The following is a 20,247-nucleotide window of genomic DNA, read 5'->3' as shown; positions in this document are numbered from 1 at the left end:
AATGACGATACTACCATTTACAAACTACAGTGGCACCTCCAGTATTTTGGAGCCATAGTATCGCGATACTACCATAGTATCTGTAAACCGTGCAACCCTAATCCATACTCTAATGGCTAAAATTGGCCATAATATATTGCACGTTGGACGTGAATTCAAATTAGAACAACAAACGCAGCTAAATGTGTCAAACAAACTACAAACATGACAGACACACAAGAACGACTCTTAAGCCTCGTACATACCGGAACGCTTTTCGCTTGAGCAGAGTGAACACGCAAAATCACCCCCTGACATTAGATGATGTCAGATGATGTCACATTAGATGCTTAATGAACTTGAGTCATAAAAGAAAAGTGAAATGACACTCACATTACATCTTATTTGCTACTCTCCACTCCTACTGACATTATTGTAGTTGCGGTTAACATACAGCTTTTTGTCTTCAGACACCAATGAAAAAAGCAGCTCCACATTCATCTTGCCTCGGTGCATCATCTTCTTCAGTGAACGAAAGTATAACTGAAATCACCTCCACTGTTTTGTGCTTGAGCGCCTCCAAGTGGTGTTTTCTAGGGCTGTGCAATTAATCGAAATCGAATCCCAATCACGATTTGAATTGTTACGACAATCGAACCGCAAGAGGCTGCGATATGAAATGTAAATGTATTATATAATTTACCCCATCCAGAGCAAACGCGTGACTGCAGTCTGTGTTCACAATTGCACAACCAAAATTTGAGGAAAGCGCAGACAAGTGGGATGATGGCATCTGGCGCTTCAGAAGCATTAATAGACGAATTCATATCAAAGAAAAACAGCATGTCGGTAATAAAAGGAATATTTTGGTTTCAAAGTAACAGACATTGAACAAAAACAGGTGGCTATATGAGGAGTGTCTTGCTAAAAAGTATTGCCAATGACACTTAATATAGTAGCTAGCCACAGCAAAGTACAATTTCAGAGTTGTTTGCAGGTGCTACACCATATGAAAAAACATCACGAGCACCATGAGATTACTAACGCCATAATACACTACTGTTTGCTCTAGAAAAAAAATTGTGTTTAATTTCTGGATATTTATAAACAAAATTGAATAAAGGTTGGAAATAGTTAATATCTTTCAAGTTCCTTTTTAAACTGACACTCACTGCATTTTAACAGTACAAAGATACGATACAGAATATTAAGCTGAAGCTTGACTACAAAATTAAAAATCGCAATTTCTTAAAAAATATGAATAAAAACTTATTCGCAATTAGATATTTTTCCCAAATCACACAGCCCTAGTGTCTACTGTTTCTTCAGTAGCTCTGGGCACGTGAATAAAAATTTTTACGCATTGAACAAAAAAAGTATGTAGTGTTTCTTTAAAAATGACGCTTTTACAGCTGGCGTTTTGAGTGCATGATCACATAAGCGCCCTTTGTTTAGTCACGAGGCGTTAAACGTCTTCGAAAATTGAGAGCAAAATGTGTCCCGGTGTGAACGAGCATTTACTTTGTTTATATGAAGAGATTTCTTTAATTTGTGTTAAGTTATTTGATTTAGAGTTTGGTTAATATTTATTTAATTATTATCTTTGTTATATTTTCATTTTAGAAAGAAATGTGAAATAAAAATCTAATCAAATCGTGAGTTGAGTGAACCCTTGCATCTAGGCCTGCTAGATAGCTCAGTATATATATGTTTCTAGTTCTTGTTTCCTTGCAATTTTTGTTAACATTTATTATTATTTACTTGTTTTGGATGTACATTTTTACATTCTGATTTCAATGCTTAATTATTAAATAGTCAAAATTACTATAATTATATTATTATTCTTAAAAATAAAATATTATCTGTTAAGAGAATAAAAACTTATAAAATATTATAAAGGCTTTGGTTAAGATAATGATTAATGTTAATGATGTAAAATATGCAAATCATGTTTTCAGCATTACATTTTTTATCGGCAACAACAAAGCGAACTTTTATAAAGACGTGTTTGACCATTAACTTAAATACCTGAGAAGATTTCTCAGTATGAAAGACTCAAATTGCAGATCAACCTGCTGCTGCATCTCCAGTTTGGTATGTAAGTAAATATGAAAGAAATGTGGATGATGATGATGTCACAAGATGAGGGCACGTAACTGTCTGTTAATGAGGAAGTAGTTTGTCCTAGACCTTTTGTTAAACACTCAAAAGTATGTACTTTTTAGAATGTAGTACAAGTACGTGAATTGAGATTCAGCATTAGACTAAACGAATTTTACTTAAGTGTTCTAATGTCAGTTTTTCTATGGATGAGTCTATCCAATCACTAACATTTCTGACATGCACATAATAGTTATATTAAAAGGTTCTTTAAGCAAGAATTGTGTTTCATAAACATCACGACCTTGCCTCAAAGCCCAAACACAGCATTTCTTCATGACATATAGGATATTTATGTGCACAGCTGAATGTATCTTCAGGTATTTGGAAACCATGGTATCTTTCCCACTTCCTTTATATTACCTCATTGAAACTGGGTGTGTCAAATGTCGGAGCACCAAATAGTTGCTGTTACCATGTAAATGTGGGTTTTTATGAGTTAATGTACTCAACTTTCTAAGGTAAAACAACAACGATGACAATAAAAAAAAAAATTTATGTGGCTTAGTTTCAGTTAAATGTTTAGTTCAGATGCTTAGTTCAGACTTTTGACTCACCACAGCACCCAAAGGAAAATAAGACATGACTTCAATAAAAATTCAACTAAAAAAAATAAAAGTTAAACTATTTACCGACCAATAATTGTTTTTTTAAAATACCATGAATTGCACGTAAATTACAGCAATTATATTTTTAACGAGAGCTTGAGAAGATAATATGTTTTTTAGCTTGTCATAATACTTCTGAGGAATACTGAAATTTGAGATCAAATCACAAATCAAGGTTTATTATAGTTTACTAAATCTAAAATCATCAATTAAAATTTTTTTTTTCTTATTAACGTTAAAACTGGAAAAAAATTATATATTTGCATTTATATATTATTTATAAAATATTAAACATATATACACCGTTTGTTTTATCATTTTTAAAAGAATTTAAAACTAAGTATATTATTAAAATTATATAAACATGTTTTATAAAAAAATAAAAATAAAAAAAAACAGTTTAAAATTAAGTCCTCAATATTTTTTTTTGTTCAAGTATTGACAGTGGCAGCACTGTGGATCAGTGGTTAGCACTGTCGCCTCTAATCAAAAAGTCCTGGCTGCACCAGTTGGCATTTCTATGTATAGTTTGCATGTTCTCGCTGTGTTCGCATGGGTTTTTTCCAGATGCTCCGGGTTTCCCAAGCAGTCCAAAAACATGAGGTGTTCACTATAAATTTGACATAGTGTATGACTGTGTGTGGGAATGTGAGAGCGTATGCGTGTTTTCCAGTACTGGGTTGTGGCTGGAAGGGCATCTGCTGCGTAAAACATATGCCAAAATAGTTGGCGGTTCATTCCGCTGTGGTTACCTCTGGGTACAAAAAAAAAGGGACTTAGCTGAAGGAAAATTAATGAAGGAATGTATTGGCAGTGTATTAACACCCAATTCAAAGTGCATGTCAGCGTCAAGGCTTCCTATTCACTTTGAATAGGTGACGTCAAACATTGTCAAACTAAATAGTGGATCTGTCTGTGATGTGTCAGTGACATTCACTCACTGCACAAGTTGGAAATTTCACAACTTTTCAAGTGCCAACGGAAGCTTCAACCAATCAGATCGCTTTATGCAAATACCCCACTTCAAACAATAGGCAATTGTGTTTATACAGTTTAATAGCGGTAAATGAGGGACAAATGTAAAATGGAGGTAAAACTTTTTATTGCAGTGGGCTATATAATTCATATGTTTCTGAGTTGCAGTTTAATTTAATTGGCTGACGCTGCTATGACGATTGCGTCAGCACCAAGCCATCTTTGGAACACCTCTCAGGCAGTATGCTCGGGCATTCGGTTTGAATGAGGAAACATAAAATTCTCCAAAACTGCTTGCCAAGCTTACGATGGAATTTCATATTAGGAATCACCAATAAAATTAAACAACAACTGTGTCTTTAGCTTTTATTTCTAAACATCCAAATCACACAAAATCTGCAAAAACTCACATCTGGACAAAGCCCCTCCCCCGGAGTATCGTCAGTCAATAGCAATCAATGATTGGCTACTGTACTAGAAGGTGGGATTTATTAGCCATATATCGATCAATGATTGGCTCCTGTATTAGAAGGCGGGATTTTGTTAGCCATATATCGATCGATGATTGGCTCCTGTACTAGTAGACGGGGCTTTATTCACCATACTGACCGTTACACATTTCCCCATTGAAAAAGATACGAGTGACATGTCTTGTGTATTCTTTTGACGTGTCTTGTGTATGTCTTGTCTAAGTCTTTGGCTTCAGACATGCCTTCTGGCGAGTGTTGACACTGAAGCCCCATGTGAATGTACTCTTAAAGGTTTGGTGGGGTGGGCTTATAAAGGCAAAAATATCTATCTTTGTATAAATAATGACATTTGTACTCGGCATAAAATTTAAGGGGGGTCTGATTAAAATAAAAATAAAAAAACTGGAAAATAAAAACCTAATGCAAAACTATAATAAATACTCAATGACACTAATGTTATAGTGCCACAGCCTAAATAAAAAAAGGTTATTTATGCAAAAAACTGTGGAAGATGGACTGAAATGTGACCAAAATTAAACGTTACATGACGGTTTTTCTTAAAATAATTTTTATTTTTAATAAAATAAAGGTAAAGAGGTTATGTTTGGAAAAATGTACCAAAAATCCTCAACAATAAAAAAAAAAAAAAACATTCTCATAAAGCACAAAAAACATATATATGAATCACTATGAAGCCCTGTTGCCTGCAAAACTGTAAGCAAATCACACTGGTTAATGAGGTCAGTTAATTTGATCAAGATTAGACACTAAAGCCCACAAGAGTTCTTCAAACAGCAGAGAAATGTGCTCAAATAAACTAACTCTAAATTAACATAAAATACAAAAGACAAGTCATAATTGCGCCTTAAACTCTGTAAACACAAGCACGTCATGAGCCATCCGTTATCACACTGCTGAAAGTTCTAACACATGGGTATCTGCAGGAAGACACACATAAACAGTCGGGTGTGTCCAGCATATGCGGGTCCTGCTGAAACTTGCTCTGCTGATCATGTGAGTAACAAACAACACAGAAACTAAAGGGCCAGAGGGCGAAGACATGCAGATGATTGTGTGAGCTACAAAACTTATACTCCACATGTCTTTAAAATACATAATAAATTTGGCATTTTAAACATATAATGCCATATAAGCAACTATAGGCTTACATTAGAGATGGTGGGACAACAAATCAATTTCATGTACCTTAAATATCTTGAGTTATACCACAGGTGTCAAACTCAGTTCCTGGAGGGCCATGGCTCTGAACAGTTTAATTCGAACCCAAGTTTAAACCACTTTTTTTTTTGCTTAATATGTCCCCTTTAAAGACATGCAAATGCTGCCATAAATGCAAACCCTGTTAAGCATCAACAATTGGATGGAGACTTTAAAATATGGGTTTCCACTCATTCCACAAGTGATTTGACCAAAATATAAATACACATACACCAAGCACTCAACATTATTTTGGATTTTCTGCAAGTTCTGTCACAGAAAATACAACAAAAAAATCAGTTTTTATTTTTATTTGTTTTATATTAAGCTCAGTCTTAACAATGACAATGTAAACGCTGTGTGAACCAGGACTATTTGTATTAGAGAGGCATCAATTAACTGCCAAAGAAAATGGAAATGACAAATAAATGCACAAATAGCCAACCAGATATTTTGTTTTGTTAAGAAGATCTGTCCAGACTTGCACACAAACTGAATTGCAACAGTTTTATACAGCAAATAACAATTTTGAAAGTATACAATCTATTTTGAATCTCTGATTTACTGCCCAAGAAAATATATGTTGCATTATTGTGTTGAACATGATTAAAGTGTATTTGCAGCCTTTAATTTGAAATCAAAGGAGATAGTTCAGACTGTGATCAAGCAAAGAAATTGGTCAACTGGCTAAAGAAAGTTAAAATCTGAATCAGCATGAAAAATTAGGACCGGTACATCACTAAAATGAATCTTTTTTTTTTTTTTTTTGGAACCATGATAAAGGTAGACCCACCATTAATATATTTTTGACCTGGAAACAGTTATCGCAGTTCTTCTGTGATAATGATATTAATTCTGATTCATTTTTCTGTACTACAGAAAATACAGTACTATGTTATTGAAAAGACTAAAGACTTAAGTTGAAAACATGACATCTACACGTTATTGACACTCAGAAGTATGAACAAAGATCACAATGTTTACTTGTCAAAAAAAAATTTAAATAGCCATAAGCATTGCATGGGTGTTCGAATGGAAATTACAATCAAACTGAATAATTAAACATTCCTAAACATTCCTCCAGACCTAAACATTCTTTTTTTTATTATTTACATCACATCTATGTGTGAAATGTCTATAATAAGTGTCAAAATGTTCACATAAAAGATAGAAACTTTTATAACACATCTACAACTCAGTTCACACAACATATCTTTTCAGCATTCCAGTCCAGTATTTGCCCTCTACACTTCCATTATAGATGCATTCTCCAAAGCCCACTTTTGTTTGCTATCGCAACCTCGGTGATGCATCAAAATTGCTTTCGCAGTTAATCACCAACGTCACAGCCGTGGTCCTTGAGACTTCCATTTCACCCCAGAACACTCCTCTAATTTGTTTTCCACTAGTAAATACATCAAACATCTCTTCCAATAGAGTAGGAAGGTATAAAATACCAGATCCACCCTCGTCCACAAATCCTGAATCTTCTTCACAGAGAGCTTTCTGGGGAACAGCCAGTTCCACAATCTTATTTGTGACACACACACACAAACACACACACATGGACAATGGTGTAGTAGTAAATTATGGCCACACAGGACAAAGTGTCACCACGGGGACAGAAACACTAATAACTCGGACGGAGAGTGAGAGAGTGTGTCAACACTGCAAGCGTTTGACGTGGACAGCGCCGCTGATGGGAATGCTCTAGTTTTTTTTGGCGATGCATCAGTCTAAAATCCAGACATGAGGGGGTTGAGGGGGGATTTTTCGGGTTACCCTGGAAACTACAGGAATAAGAAGACCTGCGACCAGCAGAGTGTCCTCAAAACAACAACTGCATGCTCAAGTGTTTGGTTGCTAACTTTTGATGGTCTTCATTAAGTATTTCCAAGCCATTTTTAGACTGCTTAATATTTGCTAAATCTTCTAAAAGTATACTATGGTCATACTTTGGTTTCAGAGTTATTTATTTCATTTTTAAAATGTTATTTCTTTATTTAATTGTATTTAATTTGATTTAATTCTTTATGTAATTGTATTTCATTTTCCCGACTGAGGGACTGATCTGAGGGAAAGCTTTGTTATGTTTGTGACTTCTCTCCATTATGGACAAACTCTCACTTGTGTGACTTTGGGAAGTCAAATATAATTATTTGACAACGTAGACAGAGACATTTGAGTATTTTTAAAGTACTACAAATGCTTCCACAAAAAAAAAAAAAGTGTAGAAACAGATTTGCTATTTTTGTGAAAAAAAAAAAACATTTTATGGCAAAGTTGACATTTGCATGGAATTGCTCTTGTACATTCATCCCATTCCATTCACCATTTCTCATTAGTGTAGAGATTCAAAGCAGCTTCAAAGACTTCCTTAGCTGCTTTATCTACCCATTCATTTCGAAAATGAATCCCACTTGGCCAGGTATCCCACAAAAAAAATAACATTAACGCCTTTTTTCACTAAAGAGTCCACTTCAGTTTTCATAGACATGAGCAAGCAAGCAAGACATAGAATAAAAAATGACATTTCTGTTGCTTTTCAATTTGAACAAGAGCTAAATGCAATATACAAGCCTTAGCTGTGAAAATTGAGCAATAATACTCAAGAACTGCAAGAATACTCTGTCTAAAATACTTTGAACTAATCATTACTGCAGCAGATACCCTACCAATGACTTTGACAATGTTTTGGTAAGTTGCATATTCAAAAATACTTGATGGTCTTCTATAGGAACTATAAGTTACTTTCTAGAATGTCCGCTTAAAATCTGCTAAAATGGTAAGCCATGTTTCGCAGTGGCCTATGTAATGCACATTTTGACATCATAAAGGTCGTGCACACCATCTGCATCTGTGACTTTGTGTTCGCACAGACTGTGCACATACAACAACACATGCTTGAATGAAGAGTTCACTGGTCCACCGCATGTGCAAAACTTTTCCATTTGCAATCTGAAAGCTGTGCATAAGATCGAGCAGAATGCAGAAAATTTTAACTTAAAAGGAAGATTTTTAAAGTTCTGTTGTGGTAAAATTAGCAATAGCCAGTAGATCACTGATTGCAACCATTTGCACTGCATAACTAAATTAATTCCACCCTCATAGTCAATCTATATGTTTACAATCCAAAACTATGTGATTTTTTATATTAAGCCAGCATAGAAGTCTTAATATAAGAAGTTTCAGTTCCACTTTAAATTAAGTGGCTTTTTTACTACTATATATTCACATCAAAATATAAATACAATGTACTTATTATGTTCATAATGTATTCTCACTTATCACTTCTGGTGCTATTGAGGTGGGATAAGGTTAGTGAAAGGTTTGGTGGTATGGGTAGGTTTAAGAGTGGGTTAAGGTGAAGGGATGGTACAATATAAAAACATGCATTTACACAATAAGTACATATTAGTTAAGGATACTTAATTGAAAGTGAGGACAAAGTTTCTCAGGTTTAGACAGATAGTTACATATAGTGGTCCAAGAACATATAATAATAACAATCATTGATAACGGATATGTCCCTTACAACAAGTTAGTGGGCTTGATAAACCACCTGTAGAAAACACAATCTCTTTCATGGCTCTGACATTTAACTGACTCTTATACCAGTTTTGGACAATTACACCAGATACATTCTTACAATCACTCTAAAAAAAACAAGCAAAAACACTGCACATTTGTGAAGTGTGCTTTCACACAGGTGAGTGGGCTTGACAAACCACCTGTAGAAACATTGTTCTCTTAAAGAAATAAATACAAAAATAAAATCACACTCCCCTAATCTAGCACTAAATTCTCTGAGCACTAACAGTTCCTTTGTATAATTAGCACTTCATGTGTGTATTGCCTCTTCTTGTTGAATCACTGAAGTAAGTCGCTTTGAACAAAAACATTTACTAAATGCAAATATCTACGGCTGCAAAAACACATGCTATCTGATAATTAATGTGAGTAATGCAATGCAAATCCATTTTGCATAATACTCATGCATTCCACACAGTATTGGGTAAGTCACCTCAAAATAACAATCGATTACTAATTGCATCATTAAACTTGTATCAAACTACTTTTCATATTGCCGTGTCTTAAATATAATCTAATAACCCAACAAGGAATTAAATTACTTGAAAAATCACTATAAATCTCAATGTATAGAAAATACAATGACACCATATTTCAAATATAGTCATTATCAAATTTCAAGTCATTGTTTCTTAAGAGCAATTGTTTGTAGTAAAAAAAAAAAAAAAAAAGCAAAATATACTCATGTAACAAAATGACAATACCTGCTTCTTCCTGCTTAGAAAGTCATTGTAATGTATTATAACTAGGGATGTGCCGATTAGGATTTTTGCCCTCGAGTCAGTCATTTGATTTTAAGCATCTACCGATACCGAAACCCGATTCGATACTTCTATAATACATAAAGGCTTAGTAGAGACATGCAAGTTACGGACGAACTCCATATGTCTTGGTTAACGAAACATGGGGTACATCTTATAACATGACAAGTAGTTTGTCAATAATCTTCTTATAAAGGGCTGGCACTATTTCTCTGTAAAATAGTGGTGAGACAGCATTTCAAATTGAGGTTTAACTTTTGTTTTTGAGGTGTCTTATCAGGTTTGTTGTGTTAAATGTAGCCTTTTATTTTCCATGCCAAGTTTACATATATCACAATGTTGGCAATGGCAATGTTGTTATCATCCACTTTATAATACCTCCAGATGGCAGACAAACTCAAGATTTCCGCTTCAAGATGCTTCCGTGTTCAACTTTGCAGGCATTTAACAAATAACGTCTGCAACAAAGTGATGCCATGCCGCACACCTTGCTGTTTCTCTGTGAAGTCAAGAAAGAGGTCTAACTCTGTGCCACCACATAACTATAGATGTGTTAAAAATAATGACATCCGATTCCGATTGATTGATTTTAGAGTCTGAAACCGCGTGATCGGGCCCAATTTCCGATCACGTGATCGGATCTGGACATCCCTAATTATAATTATAATTTAATTGCCTAAAAATTAACTGTAATCCTTTACATGAACAGAAATCCTTTTTCAATAGATAAGTAATTTAATTACAGTAACTAGTTACTTTGTAAATGTATTTACTAGTGGTGGGCAGTTTTCGGCGTTAACGTGCTGTGTTAACGCAAGACTCTTATCGCGCGATATATAAAATATCGCCATTAATCTATTCTTAATGTTGGTTTGGGAGCTGGGTCTATTCTGCACAAACTATGATGACTTTCACCTTGATATTTTAGTGCGGATGTATACCTGACCGGTGAGCCGTCTGACAAAAAAAAAAGTGTCCTTCTGAATCAAATCAGCAGGATGCCCGACTTTAACTGCAGTTAGGCAGTTTCGCTTTAACTCATGAACATTTCATTCATGCCCCCCCATGACAAATTGGGGTATTAGACGCAAATAGGGAGTAAGGACTGGTGTGTGTGTGTGTGTGTGTGTGTGTGTGTGTGTGTGTGTGTGTGTGTGTGTGTGTGCGTGTGTGTGTGTGTGTGTGTGTGGATCTTGTTGGAAAAAATGCCGAAAAGTCCCACATGACGGTAATAGTTTGATTGCGGTGTTTACTTCCATAATGCCACTAGTATATGCATACTTCACATGTCTTAATTCCATTTCTGTTTAGTTCAGTTTTGGCTTTAGTCGGATTAAGGTCATCAAAAAAAAATAAAAAATTCACAGTTTTGAGCTTATGTAGGCCTACAGTTCAAAATTCATGCTTAACTGAATAAACAGTTAGTAAACACAAGTACATCTTATTGAACATAATTTATTTTTAATCACCAATTTTCATAGCAGAACAGTTTCTCAAACTTTGTGATGCATTTTGGAAACAGGAGATGAGCCCCTGGTCTAATGCGCCACCTGGCTTGAGAAACCCATTCTCAAAGACTTATTATTTGGGTAGCACACATATTCTGAATGCCTTCAGCAGAATTCAAATGAGCCATTTTAATCTAGATTAATTTTGAGATTAATCTAGATTTTTTTAAAAATTAATCTATGCCCACCAATAATATTTACATTTATTTAAATGCACTCGTTTAAAAATGTATATAACTAAAGTCATTCAAAAAATGGAAAAAAAGAGACTAAAATGATGACATATTTGTATTATATATTGTGGCTGCAACAAAATGTCTAGTACATCCTTTAAATCGATTTAAAAGTGGATTGCTTTTGTTTATCCTAAAGTGACGAAGCACAATGTTCAACTTTTGACTGTTGAGTGTATTAGTAATATAAACTCAATAAATGGTTCCATTTGATCTGTCATTTAATCAATGCTCCATCTCTTCATCCAATCGGCTGAGCCATAAAGACAGCTTTACTAACGCCACACATTTATAATACGTCAAATTGCACACGTAAAGCAATTCAATAACAAATCCTAATCGAACGTGTTTTACATTCTCCCACCATTAACGACAGGCTAAATAATGCACTGGCAGACACATTGAAAACAATCAATTAAGCCTATCAGCGCCCCTTCCATTCACTAAAACACACTTCTGCACTAACAGCAAGCAAATGTGTTTCCTCCGAGAGACTCATTTAAACACAAACAAAAGTACTGCTACTAATGCACTCATTTTCTTGACTTTAAGTAATCCTCTTGAGGTTTATTACAACAAGCCAACATAAATGTGGGTACTAATTTATTTATTTTGTATATTTAGAGCATCTTAATGCTATTAAAGTATATATGTAGTGATTATATATAGTAGTTATAATCCATTTATTACATGATAACATTTAGTTTTCTCTTTTTTTCAGGTATAAACCTGAAATGACACGTCTAACCTAAATTTATCAATCTTGAATGCTTTAGAGCACAGACCCAAGTTTGGCAAAAATACTACTTTCAACTCCTATTTTCAATTAAATATATATTTGCTAAAACATGCTTTACTCTAAAACTGTGAAGGAAAATCCAAGGCAAAACTTTTGTTCTAGTTGTCTATCAAATTTAAAGATAATATCACAAAAATACTTTTTTTTTTAAATAAAAAAAGACTAAACTTAACCTGAAGCACTGCAACAGCATTCACTATCTTGACTTAAAGATATACCATTTAATGAAAATCTGGGTATGTCTAGGCATAGCTGAATAATTAAGAGTTCAGTACATGGAAATGCATAGGCCTCAAACACTATTGCTTCCTCATTCTCATGTAAATCCTGTGAGTGTAAAATCCCGATAAAATACACGCCACTCAGAACAAAACACAAACTGTGACATCTTTAATATGCATATGCAGTCTGCATTTGATTGGCCAAAACATTACCTACTGAGATTACAACAATCGTACTTCCACGTATTTGTAAGATTATTTTGGCTTATATTAAACTTACTATACGGGACTCTTAAAGAGCCCATATTATGGGTTTTTGAAAATGCCCTTCCATGTAGTGTGTCACACAGCTCTAAGTGAAGTGAAATATCCAGCTAAGGCTTAAATCTGTAAGTGTACAGTGTTTAAAACTATTGATTCATCTATAAAAGAGTCGACTCATAGTGCTTCAAACGAGTCGTCTTGATAACGAGTCATTAGGTGTTTCGCGATGACGCAGCTACGAAACACAAGTAGTTGCACGCACACACCCGGGAGATTTGAAACCTGCGGCCCCGCCCACTAACACAGAAAAAAAGCCCCACACACACACACAAACACACACACACGCACACACACAGAGAGACACACACAGACACCAGTGGAATGAAGTCAGGCTGTGCAGATGGATACTATAGACAGCCTACCCAAAGATGAAAGCTCAGCCTTATAACATTCTGGAAACTACATGCTTACAAAGAAGACTTCATCGGTTTGTAAAAGGAAGGATCAGTAAAGACTGTCAGAACAAGGATCAGTGGATCATAAATCAGTTTCTTCCCCCATTTCACCAGTGCGATTAAAACTGTTGCCTCGTTTACTCTAGCTTGCAAATGATGCATTTAGTTGTGTTTTGTTACTTGTAACCGTGTGTACTGTATCAGGTTATCTCTTTATTCTCGTATCGCGTGTAAAGCCACGTTGAAAACGCGACGCGTGCCGCTTTGTTTACGGATCGTCAGGTGTTGCTACACGCATGCAACGGTCAAGTTTCAAAATATTTTAGCTCAGGTTCAAGGGAGCTGTCTAAATTGCACCCAGCAAGCTGAACTGGTGCTCTAATCTAGGCGAACGGTGAGGGTTGTGTGTGTGTGTGTTGCGTGTGTGTGTTGCGCAGGGCCGGTTCAGCAAGCTCAACTGCCGCTCTAGGTTAAAGACGATCACCTCGCCCTCAACCCGAAAGTGAAAAAAAAGTGACTCGTTAGCAAAGTGAGGACGTGGGGTGTCGCAGATATAACTCAGTACGCGGGTGGTGAGGGAGGTGTCGCGGACGTCTCCCCCTCTATTGGTGCTGTGTCTTCCAAGGAGGAGGAGGAGGTGTTTGTGTGTGCGTCTGTGTGAAAAGAGCAGGTAGAGGGTGACGTGCTCCTCGCCAGTTCTTGGAGTTTTTGCTCAATAAAATAGTTTGTCGTCTGTTTTTTTAAGTGCATCGTCTGTATTTACATTCATCCACTGGCAGCCAAAATCCACACCTTACACTATGAAGCGTGTATGCACTGTGACTACTTTTATATTGTTGATTACGTGCTGGGCATTTCACTCTGTCTCGCGCTGAAGGCTGTCAGTTTCGACCAATCGCAGCAGGCTGTCATCAGTCCAATCAGCGCAGATTAGCTTCGCGCTGAGGAGTGGGTTTGGGAACAAATGAATCGCTGAACGATTCATATGGGAGTCGCTGGGATAATTAGGTAAAAATAAATGCAGATTATAAGACCATCAAAGTGTTTTTTGACCTTGCATGCATATTAGACTGTTGTTGGAGACCCTTACAACCTAAATATGACCCTATTTCATGTATAATATGGGCTCTTTAATTTGAAAACAGGAAAGGCAGTGAGACTAAAGCCCGCCAAACCACGTATTTACGTTGTTTTATATATATGGCGATACAACAGACTGATTACTTTAAACAGACTAACTATTTTGAAGTGCATACACTTCATTGAATTGTAAAAGTTTTGGTGTGGTGCAGCGCTTCATGCCTGGTGTAATGGCTTTTAAAGAGCAATTCTCAGCCACCGATCTGTTCACGTAGACGTCAGAACACAAAATGCAAAATATATAGATTAAACATTTATGTAGAGCCACCCCGAAGAGGTATAAGTTCTGTTTAAATAGGTCTTTTGTTAGTATAACAGGCATGTTGTTAAATTTACCATACGTTTGTAATGAGGCAACAAACACATGTAGACTGCTTAGGGCTTGCAAAATTTGAAAGTCTGAAGTCCCGGGGCTATTGTTTTTTCTGTCAGCCTACCAGAGTCTATCCACTCCGTGCCTGGCAGGCTATCTAGATCTACTATCTATCTAGATAGACTTTGTTAGCTCAACTGAAAAAACAATACCCCCGGAACTTCAGGCTACCAGATTTTGAGAGCCCCTTATGCATGGTGTCATATTTCTCATTTCTTACTGTAATGATTATTGTGAACACTTAACTAATCTGGTTTAGGTTGATTTTAATTCCTGTCTGTGTTTTAAGCTCCAAAATACAAATACATCCCTGTCAACCCCTTTGATCAAGTACAACTTTATTTCGCTTGTATTTCCTCTACAACACAACTCAGTTGAAAAAAAGTGCGTAATTTGTTGGATTAAAGATATCTCACTCACTCCTTCTAGCTAAAATAAACCTCTCCACCACTACAGTTGAGAAGATTTAACAATTCACATACTAATTTTGTTTGCATGTTAATTTCAGATTACGTTACGTTCTGTGCATGAGAGACAGTACAGACACTGATGAGCAGTGGAGCAGTAAAGCAGAGCTCATTAATATTCAAGACCTTTCCAAATATGATCAAACCAAAGCCTTCATTCAAGAGCTAACTTCTGGCATCATAAATGAGCATGTAAAAACATTTCTGGAGAATTTTTTTACTTAGTACCCAAGCTATGAAGTACATATCAAAGAACCATTTAAATTAATAAATCACTGAACATTATGGCAGCTTTAAAAAATAATAATCTTGAGGCTTATCATGAAAAACCAATGCAAGAAGTTCACAAAGCAGGGTCTAATCACATTTGAAATAGATAAAAAAGAAACACTACGTGGGCACAGCATCAGTCTGGCACATACATTGTCTTAGTGCCAGGGGTTGAAGGGTCAAAACACACACAGAGACATACGCACACACACATGCACGTACAGGACACAGGCGCACTTGTTCTGCTTACAACAGCCTGACTCAAGACCCAAGCACATGCTCCAGCACGCCACCGTCACCACAGTGTTTCAAATGCATCTCAATGTGGTGTAAGCGTGTGTGCAGGAGATGCCTGGAATTCTGATTTCCATTAATTGAAATAGTAAAGCATTGCCATTGCCTAATTTCCTAATGGAAAACACAAGCCTAACCGGTCTAACTGGGGTTAAGTATCATTATTGTTTGATCCAATGACCTTTGACACACTCTTTTGAGAGAGAAGTAGTATGTGCACTCTTAAAATACTAGTTTTAGAAATAGTTTGCCCAAAATGAACATTTAATCACTTCTTATTATTCCTCAAGTAGTTCCAGACATTTATGAGTTTATTTAGTTATACACTAATGAAGATATTTTAAAGAAAGCTGAAAACCTTTAACCAATGACTTACATAGTAGGACAAACCAATACTATGGAAGTTAATGGTTACAGGTTTTCCGCTTACTTTAAAATACCTTCTTTAATGTTCAACAAAATGAATTAACTACTTAGCATTTTTTGTAATGTTTATACCAAAAAAAGTAGAGAGATTCAATTATAATTGAAGAGATAATAAACAAATAACCTTTTTGGATTTACTGAAATGCTGAACAAATAAAAGACAAAATATTTTGTGGCCCTTTTTTAGGACTGGTTCCAATTTATGACAAAAAGTCAAACTTTTGTTTATTTAGGAACTTGCTCACCCTCTGGTGCTCTGTGCGTGCAGTCAAATAGAACCATTCTGTTTCCTATGAAATGAAAGTCCTGTCTAATATTTCAAGTTTGAAAGATTTTTAGAAACTATAATTTATTTAGAATTTTTTGGGTACATTCGCGTTACTACATTATAGGGCTGGGTGATTTTGCCTAAAATCAAAATCTCTATTAATTGAACATTTTAACTCGATTACGGTTAATGAATATTTATTTTATTTATTTATTATATGTTTTTGCCATCATAGTTTACTGACAAGTTTTGTACAGTAAATATGCTTAGATTTTACAAAACTACTATCGTACTATCTACTATCTATGATTATTTGTTTAACATAAGCGCTAAACAACTGAAATTAAAACACACAAAACGCCACTTTATGCGCCACCCATACTCGTCACCACTACCTAACCAATCAAATCACAAAGCTTGCGCTACACATTGTTGTGATGTGAAAGTACTTTTTTTGAGAGGTGTGCAGGTATGCGAAGGCTGCACTGGACCGTACACGTGCGCTTGGCAGAAGTATAATATCATAATAATATAATAAATCATAATTTATTAAGTATAATTCAGCCTTAACAGAGTAGGGTCAAGTGACTCCACAAATAGTAGGGAAAGCAGTTGAAAAAATTGACCTGGAAAAACTGTATCAATTATAGGTTCTGAATGTCGATTTCGATTACTTTTAGATTAATCGCCCAGCCCTACTACATTATATTTATATATTAGCTATAATTAGGCCCACACAAAAACTGCACGTGCAGAAATCATCAGCTTTCGGCAGATTTTTTGCCCATCAAGTCAATGTGTGTAAATTTATATATTTTTTTGTTTTTAAATTAATTTTAGTAACATTATTAGCTAATATGAAAATTTCATATTATTTATTTACAATACAATTTGTAAAGTAATACTTTCTGTCTTTTAGTAGATATATTATATGAGAGACTTGTATTGTTTACAAAATAAATGGATCTAACTGGATTTGCATTGTAAACATTAAATAAAAGTTAAAAAAGCTATTATTTTTTATTTCATATATTAAGTTTTTAGTTACGATACTCGTAAAATAATTGTGCATAAATCCGCTGATTTTTACAAAATTCTCCACATAAAGAGCAAAAAATGCCAGCAGATTCTGTCTGGTCCTAGCCTTTAATCCATATATAACCTCTAACATTTTATTGCATTTTAGTATTTAGGGCAAATTTTCGTCTAGATTAATGTCATTAAATTTATCAGAACAGTCCAAAATTTCTTGGTGTGTTTGCATTCTAAGTCTCACCACCTCCTCAACTTTTCAAACACTCAAATTCCAAAATAATTTTTAAAAAGCTTCTTCTAATTTATGTATTTATTGGTCAAAACAGACCAAACAGCACTAGAAGTTTAACCACATTGACCTTAAAGTATAACTTGTTGCCATTTACATCTGAAAACAGTAAACACTAACGTATAAGATAAACAACATTACTTTTACTACCTTCCAAGAAAATAACATTTGCATCAAAATATTATTCTAAAAAAAAACTATAAAAATCAAGTCTTAATGTTTTCTAATATAAAAATACATTTTCTGACATCCTCGCTGTAAGGATTTAACAGAAACGCAATATTGCTATAAACAGTAAGCTTCACATTGTTGTTGCAGTCATAGAAAAACACCCTCACTGCATTTAAACTAAATTTTACAACAGGTTCTCTTGCTGTTCAACCACAATAATAAAATTCATTCAAATACAAACAAGCAAGCATGATAACTACCATTGTGTGCAAAAGATAAATGAACAACCTCCCTTGTGTCAATAACAGCATTTCCAGCAAACGTACGACAGTATTACTACACTGAAACTGTGTTACTTTATAAACGTCAACCACCAGACAGATGTAAACAGAAAAACAACGCCACAAACAACCAACAGTATCATATGTGATCCCAACACATTATGCACAGACTGAGGGTTAGATAACAGATAACACGCTGCACGGATGGATTAAAAAGACTCAAGCATAACTACCATGTCGCAGTGTAAGATAGAGTTCCTCTCGAGTTCGGGTAAAGTTCTCTCGGCGCTGGGCATAGTTCAGTTCACTCCGGTCCGGTCAGACTGGACTCTCGTCTCGTGTGCGGTCCGGCGATTCGTTTCTGCTACATCGTGTGGCGGGTTGCGGGGCGCCGCCGCGCGCTTTCAGTCCTTGCAGTCCTCTTTGTGATCTACGGTTCAACACACACGCATTCAGTCAGTCAGTCACTCGACCCGCGTGCATATTTATCTGGAGAGAGAGAGAGAGAGAGAGAGAGAGAGAGAGAGAGAGAGAGAGAGAGGGAGAGAGAGGGGGGAGGAGCTAGACTCGAGTTCGACATGACATCACATGGGTTCAGAGGAGGCGCTACAAGTGAAATTTTTGTAGTTTGGAACTTACCTAGTAAATACTGTCTCACCAATAACGTTAAAGAAATGATATATAAACTAATACATTTAATTTATCCAGTAAAACAAGTTGTAAAAAAAAATTAGAGACATAAAATCTACGTGCACTTTTTGTGAATTAGAGGAGGAATCGATAAAACACCTGTTTTTTGAATGCACATTTATCCAAATGTTTTGGTTTAATGTAAATATCTTATATTTAAATTTACAAAATTAAAAACTCAGTTGTCTTGTAAAGATATTTTTTGATATACAATAATAATAATAACAAAACTTTGGAGCAAAATTTGTTTATTAATTTAATGATAATATATGGGAAGTACCATGTGCACAAACAAAAATGGTCCAATGATAAGCCTAATATTTATTTGTTGAAAATCTTAAGCATTATATTGAAACCCTAAAAGACACACAAAAATATAAAAAAGCTATAAGAATGTGTGCAATTTTGGAATCCTTTTCTTATGCGATTTTTTTGTAATTTATATACCCCCTGTAATTTTTTTACATTTTTTTATTGTTTGTTTGTTTGTTTGTTTGTTTTATTCTCTACTGATTTGTTTCTTTGATGTGAAAAATGTAAGCACTGTATTCCTCATTTTTGTATGCTATTGTTCTTGTCATGCTTGTTATATTCTTGTTATAAAAAAAATAAGTGAAATTTGAAAATTCAAATTCAAATTCAAATTCAAAAATCCAACCTCAATCTGGAACTTTATTCCAAATGACATATTTTCTACATTTAGGGGGCTTCATTTCTTATTACTTTGTAATTATAATGTTGAGAAAATACCAACTAAATTTTCTCAATTTCATACGCAATTTCTTCTTGTCTGGTGACTATTATACAATCACAACTTCTCTTCTCACAAATTTCAGTTGAAATAACCAAAATATTGTATACAAAAACAAATCTCTTTCATCGCTGGTTTGAAGCAAATATTCAGCTTGTTAGTCAATTATTTAATTCAAATGGCCATTTATTAAATTATAAAGAATTTTGTAATCGATTCAATATTCCCATCCCTCCTAAAGAATTTGCTGTTGTATTTAATGCCATTGCATCTGGAGTTATTAGGTTATTCCAAGGCATCCCCTATCTTTCTATTTTCCCCCATTTAGATCCTTCTACTACAATCAGAATCAGAATCAGAAAGAGCTTTATTGCCAGGTATGTTCACACATACTAGGAATTTGTTTTCGTGACAGAGCTTCTACAGTGCAACAGGATTACAGAGACAGGACAAAAAACAGATAATAAATATATTTAAAAAAAATAGAAGTAAGTAGTGAGTGCAAATATACAGATTGACAAGTGTATGTACATGTTTATTACTATATACA

At 34.9% G+C, this 20,247-nt stretch overlaps 1 protein-coding gene across 1 annotated transcript in view; it reads right to left on the bottom strand.

The window, feature by feature from the left end:
- Positions 1-18,743, bottom strand: part of tmcc3 (transmembrane and coiled-coil domain family 3) — a 43,301-nt gene extending 24,558 nt beyond the window's left edge. The window contains 1 exon segment of the mRNA XM_056455477.1: positions 18,490-18,743. Coding sequence (XP_056311452.1) covers positions 18,490-18,552 — 63 coding nt within the window. The 5' untranslated portion in view covers positions 18,553-18,743.
- Positions 18,744-20,247: the final 1,504 nt, after the last annotated feature.

The sequence above is a fragment of the Danio aesculapii genome, chromosome 4 (genome assembly GCF_903798145.1).
Source record: "Danio aesculapii chromosome 4, fDanAes4.1, whole genome shotgun sequence".
Taxonomy (NCBI): Eukaryota; Metazoa; Chordata; class Actinopteri; order Cypriniformes; family Danionidae; genus Danio; species Danio aesculapii.
Note: the sequence above shows the minus strand (reverse complement) of the source record. Positions and strands in the feature narration are given on the sequence as shown.